At 39.2% G+C, this 16241-nt stretch overlaps 2 protein-coding genes across 2 annotated transcripts in view; both read left to right on the forward strand.

The window, feature by feature from the left end:
* The first annotated feature begins 364 nt into the window (after positions 1–364).
* On the forward strand, positions 365–10412 carry sfxn5b (sideroflexin 5b). Its single transcript, XM_035668738.1, has 14 exons — positions 365–676; positions 3948–4016; positions 4988–5065; positions 5198–5224; positions 5333–5387; positions 5485–5510; positions 5672–5725; positions 6002–6058; positions 6457–6522; positions 6741–6831; positions 7218–7333; positions 7573–7658; positions 8665–8782; positions 9039–10412. The coding sequence occupies exons 1-14, from the start codon at positions 620–622 to the stop codon at positions 9114–9116; spliced, it is 978 nt and encodes a 325-aa protein (XP_035524631.1). The 5' UTR covers positions 365–619; the 3' UTR covers positions 9117–10412.
* A 718-nt stretch (positions 10413–11130) lies between these two features.
* smyd5 (SMYD family member 5) overlaps positions 11131–16241 on the forward strand; it is an 11057-nt gene continuing 5946 nt past the window's right edge. The window contains exons 1-3 of the mRNA XM_035669536.1: positions 11131–11250; positions 12031–12139; positions 14859–14998. Of these exons, the coding sequence (XP_035525429.1) occupies positions 11158–11250; positions 12031–12139; positions 14859–14998 (342 nt within the window). The 5' untranslated portion in view covers positions 11131–11157. The remainder of the gene's footprint in view (positions 11251–12030; positions 12140–14858; positions 14999–16241) is intronic.

Genomic DNA, 16241 nt, shown 5'->3' on the forward strand with positions numbered 1-16241 from the left:
TATAGACAAAGCAAATGTTACATATGTGTTACCCAAATAGGGATTCCTTATTATTTCTTAGTTTTCTTAGTTCCTTGGAACAAATGTAATGGATATATGATTAAGGATTACAATAACATGAAGGACTAATAGACTTTAATCAGTTTAAAAGCAGCAGTCTCTTGCCCTTTGGCCACAATATGACAAGATCATAATGAAAGAGTGGTTACAGATATTTCATTTCTCTGCTCCAGGTTATTTATTCTTCTCTTTCTTTATTTATGATGAAGTGAACCTGAAAGACAGCTGGTCATATCTTCCCGCAGACGCGTTTTCTCTCTTCAGGCCACACCTCTTTACACAATGATTAACAGGGTAGCCTAAATCTGGCCACCTATGGGCGCATCAACTGTTATCTCTCCCAGGATCAATCCGAACAGTTATGCAATAGCTTTCACCTTATCGATTATTTGGGACGCGTAGTCATGCGGTTCAACTTTGCCATCGCTAATGCAAACGAGGAGACTACACATCCCAACAGACAAAGCGGCTCGTTGCTTCACTAGTTACTCATTGAGTGTAGTTCGCTCTACTTGAAAATCCGTTCATGATTCGGTTCATTAATAAATAGTTGGGTGTCATGGCGGAATCTGCAGCATGTCCTGCTTTCCAGCTCGGAAGACCCCGATACGACCAGGTAAGTGCTGTCTCTCCTCCGAGCAACATGCATTCAAGACATTTTGTTTTTAAGGCTTTCGCAGAGAGGGAGGGAGGGAGGGAAGGGGAGAACAGCCCCATCCTCTCCGCCCTGCTCCGGTCCGACTGCTCTGGATGCTGCTGACACTTTGTAGCGAAAGTTGCCTTTGATCTGCGGTCCGATCCTGTCTGTTATGCAACCGCAGCAACTTCCAGCCGATAACGAACTCTTGAGTGTGATTGAGATTAGTTTTGAGTTTATTATAGTTTCACTGCTGGAGATAATTGTGTGTCGGCGGTGTCATATCGCTGTGTATCATCTCCTCTGACAGATTTCACACCCTGCGCCTCGCTGCTGCTCCGTCAAAGATGGTATCAGTGTGTGAAGGATCTGCAGCCAACATGATGTCTTGCGCCTTAATTTAAAGGCAGTATTCATTTTTTTCTGTCAGTTAATAGCGATAAACGTGTGTTTTATCTTTTATTGTTATTTCAGGCTTTAAAATCGCAGGTGTTGGAGATTTCTGATCCAATCTCTCCAAATGTGCGCTTCATTTTGTGCATTATTTTAGTCCCAATCACACTCAAACACCCTCAAGTTTGTTTTTTTCTGGATGCTTTCTGCAGATTGGCCCATCTGTGATCAAGATTAATGGGCTGTCCATCCTTATCTGAAGCCCATTACTCAATTTTCCTTCCTCAGAAATGAATTTGCACTGGTCAACCCTGAAAGATAATGTGACCTTCACGTTCACTAGGATGGCACATTAACTGAGGAAGCTGCACATGGTAGCTTAAAGGAAATGATTTACCTGATGGCACTGCACAGAACAAAGTCCAGACTGTAAATAAGTCAACTGATATGAGCTATCAAAGAGATTATCATCGAAATGCACAAAATGAAAACAGCTTACTTTAAATTTTGAGCTAACTTCTCACACATATTGTGATAAAACACAAGAGTGAGAGTGCCTACTGGAACTACATCAGTTTGAAGTGACTGTTGACCCTTCTTGTAAATAATACAATAAAACAACTACAAAAAGACACAAAACAGGTGCAATACAACCGTAAAACTGCCACAAAGAGATGCAAAATAGCCACAAATAGACACAGAGCAACCTTAAAAACACACAAAATGGCTGCAAAGATATAAATAAATGACCACAACGAGATGCAAAATAACCACAGAGAAACAGGAAACAACTGGAAAGAGCAAAACAACAACAAAGCAATGCAGAATGCCAACAAATAAGATTGCAAAACAATCAGAAAAAGATGAAAAATGACAACAAAACAGCACAAAAGGATGTTGGTTTGTCCGTGTCTAGGGGCCCACTGTTACATAATCTGTCCAGCAATGTTACAAACTTGGCTCAGGTTTGCAACGAGAGTCCACACGCACACACAAGAGGTTGAAAAGCCAAATTAGTTGATTTAATGAATTGATTTAATAAGAAAATAAGACTGTGGAGATATGCAAGGAGTCGGTGGTGTGAAGCATGTATGTGTGAGAGTGTTGTGTGAACCTAAAGTGAACTACAAAGCTGTACATGAGGAGACGTTGAGAACACAGGATATTGTATGGTTCACAAAAAGAGCCCAAATAACACTTAATTTACACCCTTTGTCTCGTGTGAATTACTATTTTTAGGCGACCACAAATTCTTCTTTTAGATCACCATAATTTTAAGAAAGACAGTAATTAATCCTTAGTTTCCAGCTCCTACTGCTGATCCACTGCATATATGTTTTTTCCAGCAGAAAATCATTTCCATCTGATCCCAATAAAGCCTTTAAATGTTTCCATCGGCAACCTGGAGCTAATGTCAGGTTAATAAAGGTGCTGTAACACTTTCAGTTCCTTGCGTCAAAGCAGTTAAAATTAGGCCAGCCTTTGAATCAGCATGAATCTTGCTCAGTTTGTCTGTGCTTTCTACTGCGCTCCGTCTCTGCTAGCCTTGTTGTGTACTCTCCGGGGAGCTGAAACTCATGCATAATTAAAGCAGGCTCCTCACATGGATCCTCTCTCTACCCTACTCTTACAAAACAGCACTGCAGCACATATGGCATGTCAGAGGAGGAGACATGTGATGAGGAAATGGCAGAAAATCCTGAGATACAGTACAGATAGATTTTGTTTATCTACAGTCTTTAGGAGGGCTAAATGTTTACTTCCTGTCATTTCAATTAGGACCCGGTGCTGAACAGATAATTAAAATACAGAGAGGTTTGTTCCACTGTGTTTTCTGGCCTTCATAACTGATAAATGTCTCAGAAGGAATCTGATTGAAGCTGCCATGTTTTCGCCCATCTGGTTTGCCAAAGAGACTCTTGGCATAAACTGCTATTGGGCCTTTTCAGACTGTTGGCACACACACTTAGCAATTGGCATGCTGATGAAGACAGTGAAGGGAACAGAAAACAGGGCACTTGACCAGCAGCTCCAAGCCTCACTTGGAGGAATGTGTTCGGTACATGTAAACTTACTCAGGATTGTTAGTGCAAAGCCCATTTCGCTTTTACTTCTCAGTTGTATTTTGTGCCATTGTTCAGTCAGGAAAGACTTGGTCATCCATTTTTATACTTTTGATAATTGGCTGTGTTGTTTTAATATTTCACCTGCTGATTTCTTACTACATTTACAGTGACGTGTGAAGTAATTGTTACATTAGTAAAGTTTTTAATAGAAATATCTAAAGGTGGCATTAGAAATCTGAAGACATTGTGTTTCTTCATTGAATTTAAGCCTTTTCTAAAAATGTGGCCGCAACAGATCATTAAATCATATGCATTAATTTCTGTTTTGTGACACATTTTATCTAAATTAATGTGTTGAATTTGACAGTATTTGACATCAAACAGGGGCGGAAAGGCATTTTTTAGGGGTGATATAACTGTCACCTTATGCCTCCCCACTAGATCCACCCCTGTATATCCACTCCAAAATGTAATGGTTCTTTCTTGGCCCATCTACCCTTACATGAAAGTTACATGAAAACTGGGACAGTAGTTTTTCCGTAATCCTGCTGACAAACCCAAACAAACCCACAAATGGCCACAAAAGCGTAACCTCCTTTGTGGAGGAAACAAGAAACTGTGCTTCCTCTGACATTATAAATACATAAATGCAGTGGGCAACAGACAACAAAGTGAGCAGTACAGACTCAAGACGACTAGTGAAATGAAACATTCACAGAGGGGAGGATGGTCTGCTGTCACTGTGTATCTACTTTCATTAAGAATTAACTTTATCATTCTGTCTCTTTTAGAGTTCATTCCTCGGTCGTCTGAGACACTTCATAGACATCATTGACCCGAGCACCCTGTTTGTATCCGAGGTAAAATCTTCTGTAAAAAGTATTGCTGATAGATGTGTGCACAAAGTCAATCCAGTATTCATACTCGTGTATTAACACAAGCCTACCTTCTTGTCTATCAATGGTGTAACAAAGTACATTTACTCAAGTACTCTTCTTAAGTTTTAGGCCTGTGTACTTTATTAAGTATTTTCTTTTCATTCCACAACTTCTACCCCACTACATTTCAGAGAGAAATTGCTTTAGTTACTAGTTACTTTACAAAGTAAGATTTTTGCATACAAAACATATGAAACGAATATAAAATATGTTTTGTTATAAATTAACTGCCCAACAGTGTATATAAGTAAACAATTAGTCGATTGACATAAAATGGATTTGATGGCTGCAGCTTCTCAAATGTGAAGATTCCCTGCTTTTCCTTAAAATGTATAAATTCATTTTTAAATTATTGCTTTGTTAAGGTGTCACTTTGCGCTCTCAGCAATTGAGATTGCATTTCTCGATTAATGACAATAATCAGCGGATTGATCCCTAATGAAAATAATCATGAGTTGCAGTCGGATGCTAAATAATGAGCTCCACCTCAACCAACTACAAGTAAAATCCTGCTCTTACATTAATGGTGGTGTAATAAAAATCTAATGATATAGTAGTATAACCATCACAGGGGACAATTTTTGCACATTTTAGTAGATTATCCTTTTATGTTATGTAATTACAGTATTTTTTACAGGGTGGTATTATTTTACTCAAGTAACCGACCGGGTAACAACTGGGTATCAAACCTCAATAAATTTTTGCTACCTCTTCAGATGATTCATGTTTCATCAGTTATGAACAATTTTGATAAAATATTAATAGTTAAATTTATTTTTTAAGAAAACATGTTTCAAATACATTTATTTAAACTGTAACTTGCCAGACTGTCAGAATATTAGTACATTCTTACTCTAATTAAGCCCCATATTTGTCTTTTGTTTTGTATGTAGAAAGGGTTGAAAGAATGCATCAAACTACTGGATGATTACAAAGATGGCAAGCTTCCACCTGGAGTCTCTGATCATCAGGTCAGTCTTTATTGATGTTGAGCTGATACACTACAGAGCTATTATGTTCCTGATGGATGTGAATACAAGAAAAACGTAAACCTAATGGTTAATTATCTCTCTTCTCTTTAACTGCACTGCTTACCTGAGCAGCTGTGGGAAGCCCAGAAGATCAAGCAGGTAAGTGATCCACCGGTCATAAATCAGCCCAGTTTAACTGCACCTCCATACATTCAAGCCTCTGGGCTCCTGGCAGCATGAGGATGATGTCATGCTCTCTGCACGCAGGCCATCATTCATCCTGACACAGGAGAGAAGATCTTCATGCCATTTCGAATGTCAGGTACGACCTTGGATGAAGATCTTTGCTAAAGTTGTTGTAGTTTCTCCATCGTTTGTCAGCATTTTTTACACTGAAATTAATTTCTTCGCTTGTGTAGGTTATGTACCATTTGGAACACCAATTGTAAGTCCCATATAAAAATCACACATTTTAATCATGCATTTCACAGAACTTAACTTGGCTGTGCAGATATCCATTTACATGTTCATGTTTGGGGATAGATGAAATGAGACTTTGGACTTATTTTGCCCCAAAATAAGCTCTTATTCCCTGGTCTCATCTAGGTCATTGGCCTTCTTCTCCCAAATCAGACTGTGGTGTCTACCATTATATGGCAGGTACTGTAAATAATCAGTATTGTAAAACCATTGCATTTATTGTACATGCTGAACCTCTGGTAAGTGCACTTTTATTGTGTACATAAGTGCTTCCCCTACCTGTTCTACACTGAGATAATGACATTGTAAAATAATGTGTGTTTATTTCTTTTCTTACCGTTCCTTCCTTTTTTTCCCCTTACTGTTTGTCCTTCTTTCCTTTTTCTGACTCAATTTATCCCTCTTTTCTCTCCTACTCATTCATTCTTCTGTTATTCCCTTCTGTCTGTCCTACAGTGGCTGAACCAGAGTCACAATGCCTGTGTGAACTATGCCAACCGCAACGCCACAAAGGTAGGGACTGTTGTGGATATTCAGATAGTCTCTCTGAATACTTCAACAAAATGACATTTATTTATTCATTTGTATCAACACTTGTTTTTTATACTGTGCCATAAAGGAACATAAACACTTGACCCAGAACAGTAACATACACATGCCTAACGGTAGGAAAACAAGCAACCTTGAAAACAATGTAAACATTAATGAGGATGTTGAACAGCACATTAATGTTGTGGTTTAGATTTTGACTTGATGTTGATTTTTATTGTATAAAAGAATATAATGTGTGTTTTTTTCACTTTCAGCCTTTAATATCACAAAATATCACTATAGAGAGTTTACAGCAGTCTGACAGTAAACCTTGTATAAAGCTGTGATTTCTTTTCTTTATTTCTTTTGTCCTTCCTCAGCCTACACCAACATCCAAGTTTCTCCAAGGCTACGTAGGAGCAGTGACCAGTGCTGTTTCTATTGCAGTGAGTGCATTTCTTGTTCAGTGACTTCAATATCTTCTTTCAGGATGCTGAAATTTAAGTAGAAAATTGTTCTTTGTGGATTTTACCTGCACATGAGGGCTGTGTGTTTAGTTTCAGCTGTACAGTTTCTATTATTAATGTTTTAGCTTCAGTAAAGTAATCCTAACACATATGATTTTACATTTATTTGAAACAACCTTGTTTTCTGTATTTAATAGGTGGGACTGAATGTGCTGATCCAGAAAGCCAACAAGCTGAGTCCTGCCACCAGAATGATAATCCAGAGATTTGTCCCTTTCCCAGCTGTAGGTAGGTTTTCAAAGGACCCTGTGTGCCAGTTTTATTAGGGGTAATTGTGTGGCCCTCTGGTGGTTGGAGTCACAACAACCTACTGATGCCACACATATGTTACAAATGTGGTTGTTAATTGCATTAATGTCATTTTTATAGCATTTTTCTGCACACCATCAGTCCCTTATGACATCCTTTTTCTAAGACTACTTTAAGAGTTTTACAGTTTTAATGTTTACAATTATAAAGGACTAAAACTACTAGAAAATATTCACATTTGAGATGGAACCAGTGAATGTTTTCCATTTTTGCTTACAGGAAAACATAAAAAAACATTTAATGGATGATCAGTTGCAGGTATATTCAGATAATTGTAAAAGTTACCTCTCCGTCTCCATCCTCAGCTTGTGCAAACATCTGTAACGTGGGCCTGATGAGGCACAATGAGCTATCTGAAGGTATCGATGTGCTGGACAACAACGGGAATGTGGTGGGATCCTCCAAAACTGCTGCAAAACACGTGAGAGCATTTTTTGCATACTCAGCGTAATTGTTACAGTAATGTATTCATACTCTTCCTGGGTTTTTTTTTTTCAGTGAATTGCAAGTGATGATGGCTGATAATGGGAAAATCTATCATTTCCTGCTCGGGTCCTGTCACTCAGCACACATCTGATCTCATGAAAGGGAAAATTAAATCCAACTCATTGCAGTATTTGAAATGAAGCGTGTGCACAATGTTCTAATCTTTTCCCCCAGGCAATCATGGAGACCGCCTTCACACGTGTGGTTCTCCCGATGCCGATCTTTGTGCTGCCCCCCATCATCATGTCCTACCTAGAGAGGTTGGTACAGAAATATATTGTTTTGTTTTTTATAATAACTAGGTAGTAACAATTACTTGCCTATGAGTAAGTAGTAAGTAAGTAAATAAAGTAAATAAAAAATGTGAAAAATGACAATCAAATCATGAAAATCACAAGTTCCTAGAGCTCGAGCGCACATGTTTTACAGTAATGTCTTGTTTTGTCCTTGTCACTCTCTATAATTATAAAGGACTAAAACTGCTAGAAAATATTCACATTTAAGATGATGGAACCAGTAAACTAATACTATTACTTAAAGAACCTAGTTAATACATTTAATGGATGATCAGCATTGTTACAGGTATATTAGGCATACAGGTATACAGGCCGATAACGCTGCATTATTACACATTTGTCAGGATGAAAACACTGCTCACATCAGTGGTTTCAACCTTTCTAGCCACCTTCTGAACCCCATCTCACGACCCCTCAGATTTTACTTGACACCTTGTCGGGGCCTCTATCTCCAGTTTGGGAATGATGAAAGAGAAAAAAGGATGAGAAAGAGAGCTAGATCCAACATCCTTTCAGTTATTGCTCTTATTGCTCTCTGTCTTTGTAGGGCATTGTTGTACAAATACAATAAATATTTGTGCGAGTAATGAACCAGGGCCAACATATGGTGTGCCCCAAAGTGCTTACAGTGTATTCGTTCGTTTGTAGGTCACAGCCAGAGAAAATATCAAAAATGTAAAAGTGGATGAAATATAATGATACAGCTCGAAGTGTTCTTACAAAAATAGAATGTATACTTCTATTGTGAAATCCAATAAAAGCGGATATCTGCAGTCTGACTCATTAAACCCAGAACTGGAACTTTCACACAGACAGATAAATCTCCCACCCACTAATTGTGGAAAATAGCTCCCCCAAATCCGCACATGCTGTTTTTCTCCAGATCCAAAAATAACTCGCAGTAGTCATCTGGGATCGATCCACACAGAAGGCTTACGTTTTTCTTTTATCACTATCTCAACTTGTGTAGGCTGAGATTTCTGCAGAGCAACCGCAGATTGTTGCTGCCTATCCACAGCGTTGTGTGCCTGGTTACCTTTGGCCTCTCCCTGCCTGTGGCCATCAGCCTGTTCCCCCAGATGTCTCAGGTACAGTAACGCGTCGGTTCAACTGCTTCTATTCCTGATTCAAGGCCAGATGGAAAAAAAAAATCTAATTACTTATACACCACTTGACATGCATAGTCAAGGCCCACAAGCTTGTATTCACCTCTTATTCCAGATGTCTCTTCCCACGTCTAATTAAAAAGTCAAAGTGATTTTCAAGGCTTAAAGGCAGACTCGGAGAGGTGTAGAGCTAAAATTCTACCTTCAGTCTTCACAGTTTTGTTATTTTTTTGTACAGATTGAGGTGTCTTGCCTGGAGCCAGAGATTGCCATGGCAACAGATTGCAAGGTGGTGACCTACAACAAGGGTTTATGATGGAGGCTCGTGGTGTGGGAGAGGAGCAGAGAGGACAGGGGGGCGAGGATGGAAATGAGGCTGCATTGTGAAGCTACAGTAGGGTTCCTCCACCATAGCAGAGACTGTAGATCATCATGTACTAACCTCTAAACATTCCCAGCAATTATTGAGTCAAGGGTTCTTTCTTGATTTTAAAAGGGGGACAGTTTTTTTTGCTGTTTTCAGGAGCATGGAAGAAGCTCTGTATATAGAAATTATGATATATTTACTGTGAGATAAGTTTTTTAGCATTAATACAATTTTAATATATCCAGTACTGTGTTTCCTACATATAGGCCATATTTGTTTCCCAATCAAGTGTTATTTATGGCTGCTAATGATGACAAATGTTTATGAATACAGTTTAAACCTGCAATAACAATTTTTGTGTCCACTTTGTAAACACGATATTGAGATATTATAATTTTCTGACCTTGTGCTACATCCAGCACATGCTGAGCTACAGAGACTTCCTCTAAAGTCATGTTTTTGACCACTTGGCAAATGTGAGTCCAATATCTACTTGTTTTTTGTCCTCACCAGCTCCTGAGGGAAGTATCTCTAGCCGCTGAATGCTCCACTATGTTCAACAGCTAGTCACTAACTTATTGATCTGTTTTCCGCTGATATATCGACACAGTGGATCCATCAGTTAGGTTCTACTTTGTTGTATTATTGTGATAGAGACGGTGGGCGGTTTGAATGAAAGCTTCCCCTCATGTATATTTTTGACCTGTGGGAAACTGCAATAATATTCAAAATAAAAGTCTTAGAAAAGTCCCAGGAAACTGCTGATATATTCTCTATGTTGATCTCTATGGAACAATATTGCCATTGTGAAGCCACTCTGTGTCAGTGGCTGTATACTGTGGAGACTGTGCTGTAGATGTATAGTTTACAGACTGTTTGAACTGGTGAATGACAGTTTATCACATGCCAGGTATTTTACCCGAATAATGTAAAAAAACATCAAGAATTCTACTGTCTTGGTATTTTCTTTTCTATATTAGCCAAAGTATCTTTCTTTCTTACTTGTAGGAAGGACATTTTACTCCACTATTGACTGTTTCTTAAACCACTATTGTATTCCTAAAGAATTACTTCTTTTGTATGATATAAAAGTATAACCTTTATATTACACTACTGATTATGAACTAGTATTTTAATTGTTTGGTATAATACTTATGCTACAAGGTTATTAAATGTTTGCTAGTCAAACAATGTAAAACATGTATCTATATTATCTAAAATTATATAATAAACACATTTTCTTCATTTACTGCTGTGAAGACTTTTCAGAACACTTCACTGTTTAGTGTTGATGGATTTCCTCCTCATTGTTTTACTGTTTGTACCATCTACATTAGTAAATACTCCCATTTCATTCTTTAATTCTCCTCCTTTAATACTGTACTATATTGCACCGTATTAGACAGAGAACTGTTTTTCAGAGCTGGAATGATTAATCAATTAAGCTGATTGACAGAAAATTAAACTATTTTAATACTTGATACATCTTTTGAGTAGTTTTTAAACCTTGTACTTGTACTATTTTCTACAACTTTATTGATTAAACAAACGATTAATGAAGAAAATAATTAGTTGTTTCTTGCACATAGTAATTTTAGCTGCTGGGTGTGAACAGTGAAAGAAAACTTAACAGATAATATGTGTGAATGTTATATTATGATCATATGAAAACAATTTGGATATCTTGAATATATTTAATATATAATATATTTAATAATATAATATAGTGGTTGTATCATCCCAATGCACATTTACTACAGTTTAATTTCAACTCACAAAGTGTTTTAATTTACGAAAATAAATGAATAAAGTTATTTAAATTAGTTGAACTAATACTTATTTTGAATCACCTCCAATAAAACAATAACTTTCCAGCATTGCGCTGTGAGACAACCCGCAGTTCACAGGTCCGCCACCAGAGGTCGCTGCCGCCTGTACCCAGACATAAATCGTCAGTGTCAGGGTTGAAAGGGAAAAGGTCGTCGGAAACATGGCTGCTCCCCTGGATGACATGTTTTCCCTCTGCGTGGACCCCGGTAAAGTTGCCGCCTGCGTGGAAGTCCGGTTTATAGACAACATTAAGGTGAGTGTGTCCAGAGTTAGTGAGACTGAATGGATTGAGGTGGATGTGCGGCGGTGGAGCGGCTGTCAGTGTGGATCAGAGCCAGGCAGAGAGACAGAGCCGATCTCACTATTACTACATCTGCTGCTCCTTCAAACTTCAAATGTTTCGTGTTTCCTGCAGTGCAATTCTAGACTATATAGGGTTTTAACACAATAATATAAGGATCCTTTCCCCCGAGCTCTGGAAGTAAGTATAAAGCAAGTTATTAAATGTAGCTTAATCCTCACTATAAGTGTATGTTGGTGGGTCATTTGATAGTTGATTCAAGTCAGCATTAAGCAGTTATAAACACTGATATAAAGCAGGAGGTGTACCGTACATCCAGGGCTGTCTGTAGTAGTGTTTATTGATTGAGTCCATTCATAAATAATCTGTGCCCATTTATCCTTTAGCCTGTATCTGCTCCTACTGTAAGAGCTGTGTATGGGGGAAAGGCAATGAGGCAAATTAAATTAACTTATATGTGAGACAGTGCTTCCTATGCTCAGGTAATAATGATCTGAAATATAAAGAGCAATTAAAGCTGCAGTAAGTTACTTTTGTCATATTTGCTGAAGCTGACACTGTATCCTGACAGTAGTACATGAGACATAATCTGAGAAATAATACTGCTAAAGCAAATCGAAGGAAGTGTTTTAACTCCTGCTCGCTCTCAGATTCTGCTGCAGATGGTTTACATGAAGCCGAGGCTGCTGTGTTTTCACAGATCTGTGAACAGTGTGTTATTCATTGTTTCAGGGCAAAGGTCTCTTCGCCAAAAAGAGCATCAAGAAGGGAGAAGCCATTTTTTTGGAGCGGCCTCTGGTCTCTGCCCAGTTCCTGTGGAATGCTTTGTATAAATATAAAGGTGGGATTTCTCTTCTGAATACACACTCAAAAACACAGAGAGGAAGCTAAACATGCTGGTCAGATGTGCACATTTTAGACATACACAGAGAGCTCAAACTGTTGCTTCCCAAATTCATTCCAAGTTCATTATCATTTGGACCCTTAACATTACTGTACGAACAATGCCGAAGTCTTTTTGCGTTTCGGGCCCGCCTCCATAGCACCCGAATCTGCACTACATCAAAATCACAGAACGATTCTCCTCCTGCGCCAGCCGACTCTTTTGGTTTACTCACTTTATTCTCATCCTCCTCGATCTTGGAGTGCGGCCTTTTTGGCGACACCATCTCCCACACTATTCCTCCTCAGAACAGCATTAATCTCCATTGGCGTATTTTTCACACACACCCCTTGGGACTGGGGTTTTACACATTTCCTACCTCTCAGGCCGCCACTCAGTTCCAGTCGCAAACTCGATTTTCCTTCAGTTTCCCCGCCACCCGCCCCCGTCACCACTTGGCTTGCTGGCCCCCAGGGGCTCTGTCCTGGGCCGCCTTCTCTTTCTTCATTCTACCCCTTCCCCTTTAGGCGCGAGATATTTCTTTTTGCCGCAAATACAACGGAATCGCATTTTCATGTTACGGTGGGATGGTGGGACACCAAGCTGCTACCTCCTCAGCCAAACCCCGTAATTTCGACGTCTTTTTTCCACCTTTTCCTCCCTCACCTGACGCTGGCTCACTGAAGCTCAAATCGCCTGGGCTTCTCCTCAACTGTCCTCAAACTGAACAGGTGAGTTAAAACGCGAATTTTTCTTTTCTCATTGGCCTAAATCAAACCCTTTGTCTTTTCAAGCTGACAGTTTTTCCCTCACCAGTCGACCAGACTTCTCTGTCCTTTTCCGCCTCGCCCTCAGGGTTAAAAAAGTCTGGCGTGTCATCCTTGACAGCCAGATTATTCTTTCCAGATAACATATCAATTGAACGCATTCACCGCATTATTCTCCATCTACGCGAATATTTAATCGCTCACAAAACAAGACCTCCCTTCTCCCACAGCCACTGCCACTTCTTTGATACAGGGAGCCTTGTCACGCGCCTTACCGCATTTGGCATTACTGCTAACTTCCACATATACTCTTTGTACATACGCTCAAAACCTACCTCCATAAACTTCAACTAGTTCAAGAACTCTGCCAGCTCGGCGCATCGAGTCACCAGAGAGGCCTCGCACCCGACCACATCACCCCTGTTCTGCCGAGCAACTCCACTGGCTCCCGGGTCAAACTCGCGCAATTTCGTACTTCAGAAATCCTGCCTGTTTACATTCAAGCCATCCATAAACCTTTCCCCTCCTGGTTTATCTTGGTTCCCAACTTTCCGTCGCCACATGCGCCACCCTTTTCCGTTTCCCTTTCAGATTCTGCCTCCCTGCCTTCCACCTCTCTGGTCTGCCCCTCCCGCCGCCCCGCCTTGCTCACCATTGCGGAGCAGGCTTTTCAGTCCGCTCTGGCTGGCCCTGACTCGGAACTCACTGTCCACCAACATCCAGGAATGTGCACTGCTCTCACACTTCTTCAAATCAAGACTAAAAAACTCACCTATTTCAGAACCTGCATACCCCACTCTGAACTCTCTACATTTGTCTTTTTTTCCTTGGTTCTATTCTTACTGTTCTTTTTATTTTTATGTTGGATTGTACGGTGTTTCCTGTACTTTTGTTTACATTATATATTATATATACTATATATATTTTAATGTATATGAGTGATATATCACTATATCATAGTATACCTCAAGCGCTACATACTAATGTCGAGGTATATACTATATACTATATCATATATAGTAATATACTTAACTATAGTAAGATTTTATACTACTATATATTTTTTTTTTTATTTTTTATTTTTTTTATTTATATGTTGGAAAAAAGGTTAAATGCTAAATTTTTATCATTTTTCTGATTCTTACTTCAGAGAGACCACAACGTGCTTAGAGGAGGTATTCATGCTATTGGTGGGGAACCTTACTGGGACCTTTTTTAAACTGGCATCTGACATGAGATGAACAAGGAATTTTGAAATGCATGAATAAGTGTAGCCAGGTCGCGCACAGAACGGGTTTCCTTCAGCACACAACGTAATCAACACCGACGTTATGACAGCACAGACACTTTTCATTTTCCGAGCGTGGGCTCACAATGCTTCAATAGGTTGGGCAGTCCAGGCTTCTGGCGTTGCGTACGGGAATACTCCCTCTGTGGCGCGTCTCCTCTCGGGGTCGCAGCACACCTACTGCCAAGATAAAAGCGTAGAGTTCCTTTAATTATTATCAGCAGGCGGAGGTTGATCAACTTTCAAAAAAAAGAAACCCCCCCCCTTGGTGCCGCTCTTCCCAAAGCCGGTTCCCCACACCTCCCTCTCCTGCCCAGCTGGAGCGGCAAACCACGCCCACCCCCACAATAATATATAACAAAAATAACATACAATATGAATACAAAAGCTTGTATATTTTATCAGAACACAGGCTTGACAAATACAGGATGAATCAGGCTTTCAGGATGACTTTGATCTCCAATGAAACTTTTTTCTTATTGTCAGGTGATTATATACTAATGAAAATGTAGTTACACGTATTATATACAATTTCTGCCAATAGATCCTCCTAAATGTTACACAAAGCATAAAGGTCTGCAGTAAAGTTTTACCTCATCTGCTCTACTGTGTCCTGTTATAGCCTGTGAGTACTGCTTACGTGCTCTGGAGACTGCAGAGGAGAATGCAAGGAGACTCAGCGGCATCCCCGGGCTGAGCCTTCCTCACCTTGAGCTCTGCCGCGTTCGACCAGAGCTGCACCAAGCCTGCCCTCAGTGTCAGGTTAGTCCAATCAGATTACTCGTCCGCTCAAAGCTCAAGGCCCCAACCTTACTGACGTTGGATTTTGAGGGCCTAAACAGAAGGAAGACCCTCTAAAAAACTGGCCAATCAATAGAGGACAAATTTATTGATTTTTAAGGCAGCTGTGGTCCGGGAGGAACTTCCACTGCATCCGTGGTGGACGACGATGATTATTTTTAGAGGCCAGTATTAGTAATATGTATCAGTAAGCCAATCTGTCTATTTGATATTAACCAAAGTAAAACACTGAAACAACTGGTTTCTTTGTATTTGCAGTATTCTTTATCTGTATAGACCACACAGTAAAAGGCTCAGGTTTAACTGCAACAAAGAAGCTTTCATTTAATTTATCCTCCTCAGCCTAATAATAATAACCTTATTTTATAGCACTTTTCAAAAGCCAATTACAAAGTGCCTCACAAAAGACATATAATAGATGTTTAGTGCAATAAAATATAAATTATTAAAATAAAGAGCATTTTAACAGATGAAGTGCAGTAAAAGCAGAAAATAAAACAATTTTGGAAAATGTTGTTCTATAATGTATATTTAAATCACTCCTAACAACACAATACTGATGTACAAAGAACCTCATTCCACCTTAAATATAACCTGCCCTGTTTGCAGTTCTGTTAATTCCACTTTTAAAAATACAAAGAGATCCCAGATTTGGTCTGTAAAATTAAATTATTTAATTACTGCTTCAATTGTTATTTTTCTTTCTTTCTTTTAGTGAGCAAAGAAAAAGCTGTTGTACTAATAGTCTTCAGAACGTGATTAGAATCTTTGCACAGTAAGAAGCCTTGACATTTCCAGTAATCAATTGGACACTGCGTTGTAATCCATTGTGATGCACTGAGACCTGAAAAATGCATATTCAAAACGTGTGGAAACCTCATGGAGGTTTGTTCGTTTGGGATTTGCTTCATTCAGCTGGACAGATGTGAGTAAGTCACCCCTGGCGACCAATCCAATTAACTTCCTAAAGGAATAATAAACCACGCAAAAAATTACCTGATTACAGTGACCTCACACAATAGTTGTTGCTAGGTGATGGAGACCTGTGGTTTAAATTAGTGTAATTAAGGAAACTGGGCTTTATGGGAAAAAAGCTTCCCACAAAGAGACCACTTTTTGATATTTTTGTCCCTGGCACTTGAAATTTTATTTTTTGGTCAGGGTTTTTTGATTGAAATAAATCTCTGTCTCTGTCTCTCTCTGT

Source organism: Morone saxatilis, unplaced genomic scaffold (genome assembly GCF_004916995.1).
Source record: "Morone saxatilis isolate NCDOM2014 unplaced genomic scaffold, NCSU_SB_2.0 Contig22, whole genome shotgun sequence".
Classification (NCBI taxonomy): domain Eukaryota; kingdom Metazoa; phylum Chordata; class Actinopteri; family Moronidae; genus Morone; species Morone saxatilis.

What these genes read in the sequence shown, in the direction of transcription:
- sfxn5b (XM_035668738.1), top strand. Translation starts at nt 620, where the DNA reads ATGGCGGAATCTGCAGCATGTCCTGCTTTCCAGCTCGGAAGACCCCGA. An exon ending in CCAACCGCAACGCCACAAAG is followed by an intron (nt 6,059 to 6,456) that starts GTAGGGACTGTT and finishes GTCCTTCCTCAG; the next exon opens with CCTACACCAACATCCAAGTT. An exon ending in TGTTCCCCCAGATGTCTCAG is followed by an intron (nt 8,783 to 9,038) that starts GTACAGTAACGC and finishes TTTTTTGTACAG; the next exon opens with ATTGAGGTGTCTTGCCTGGA.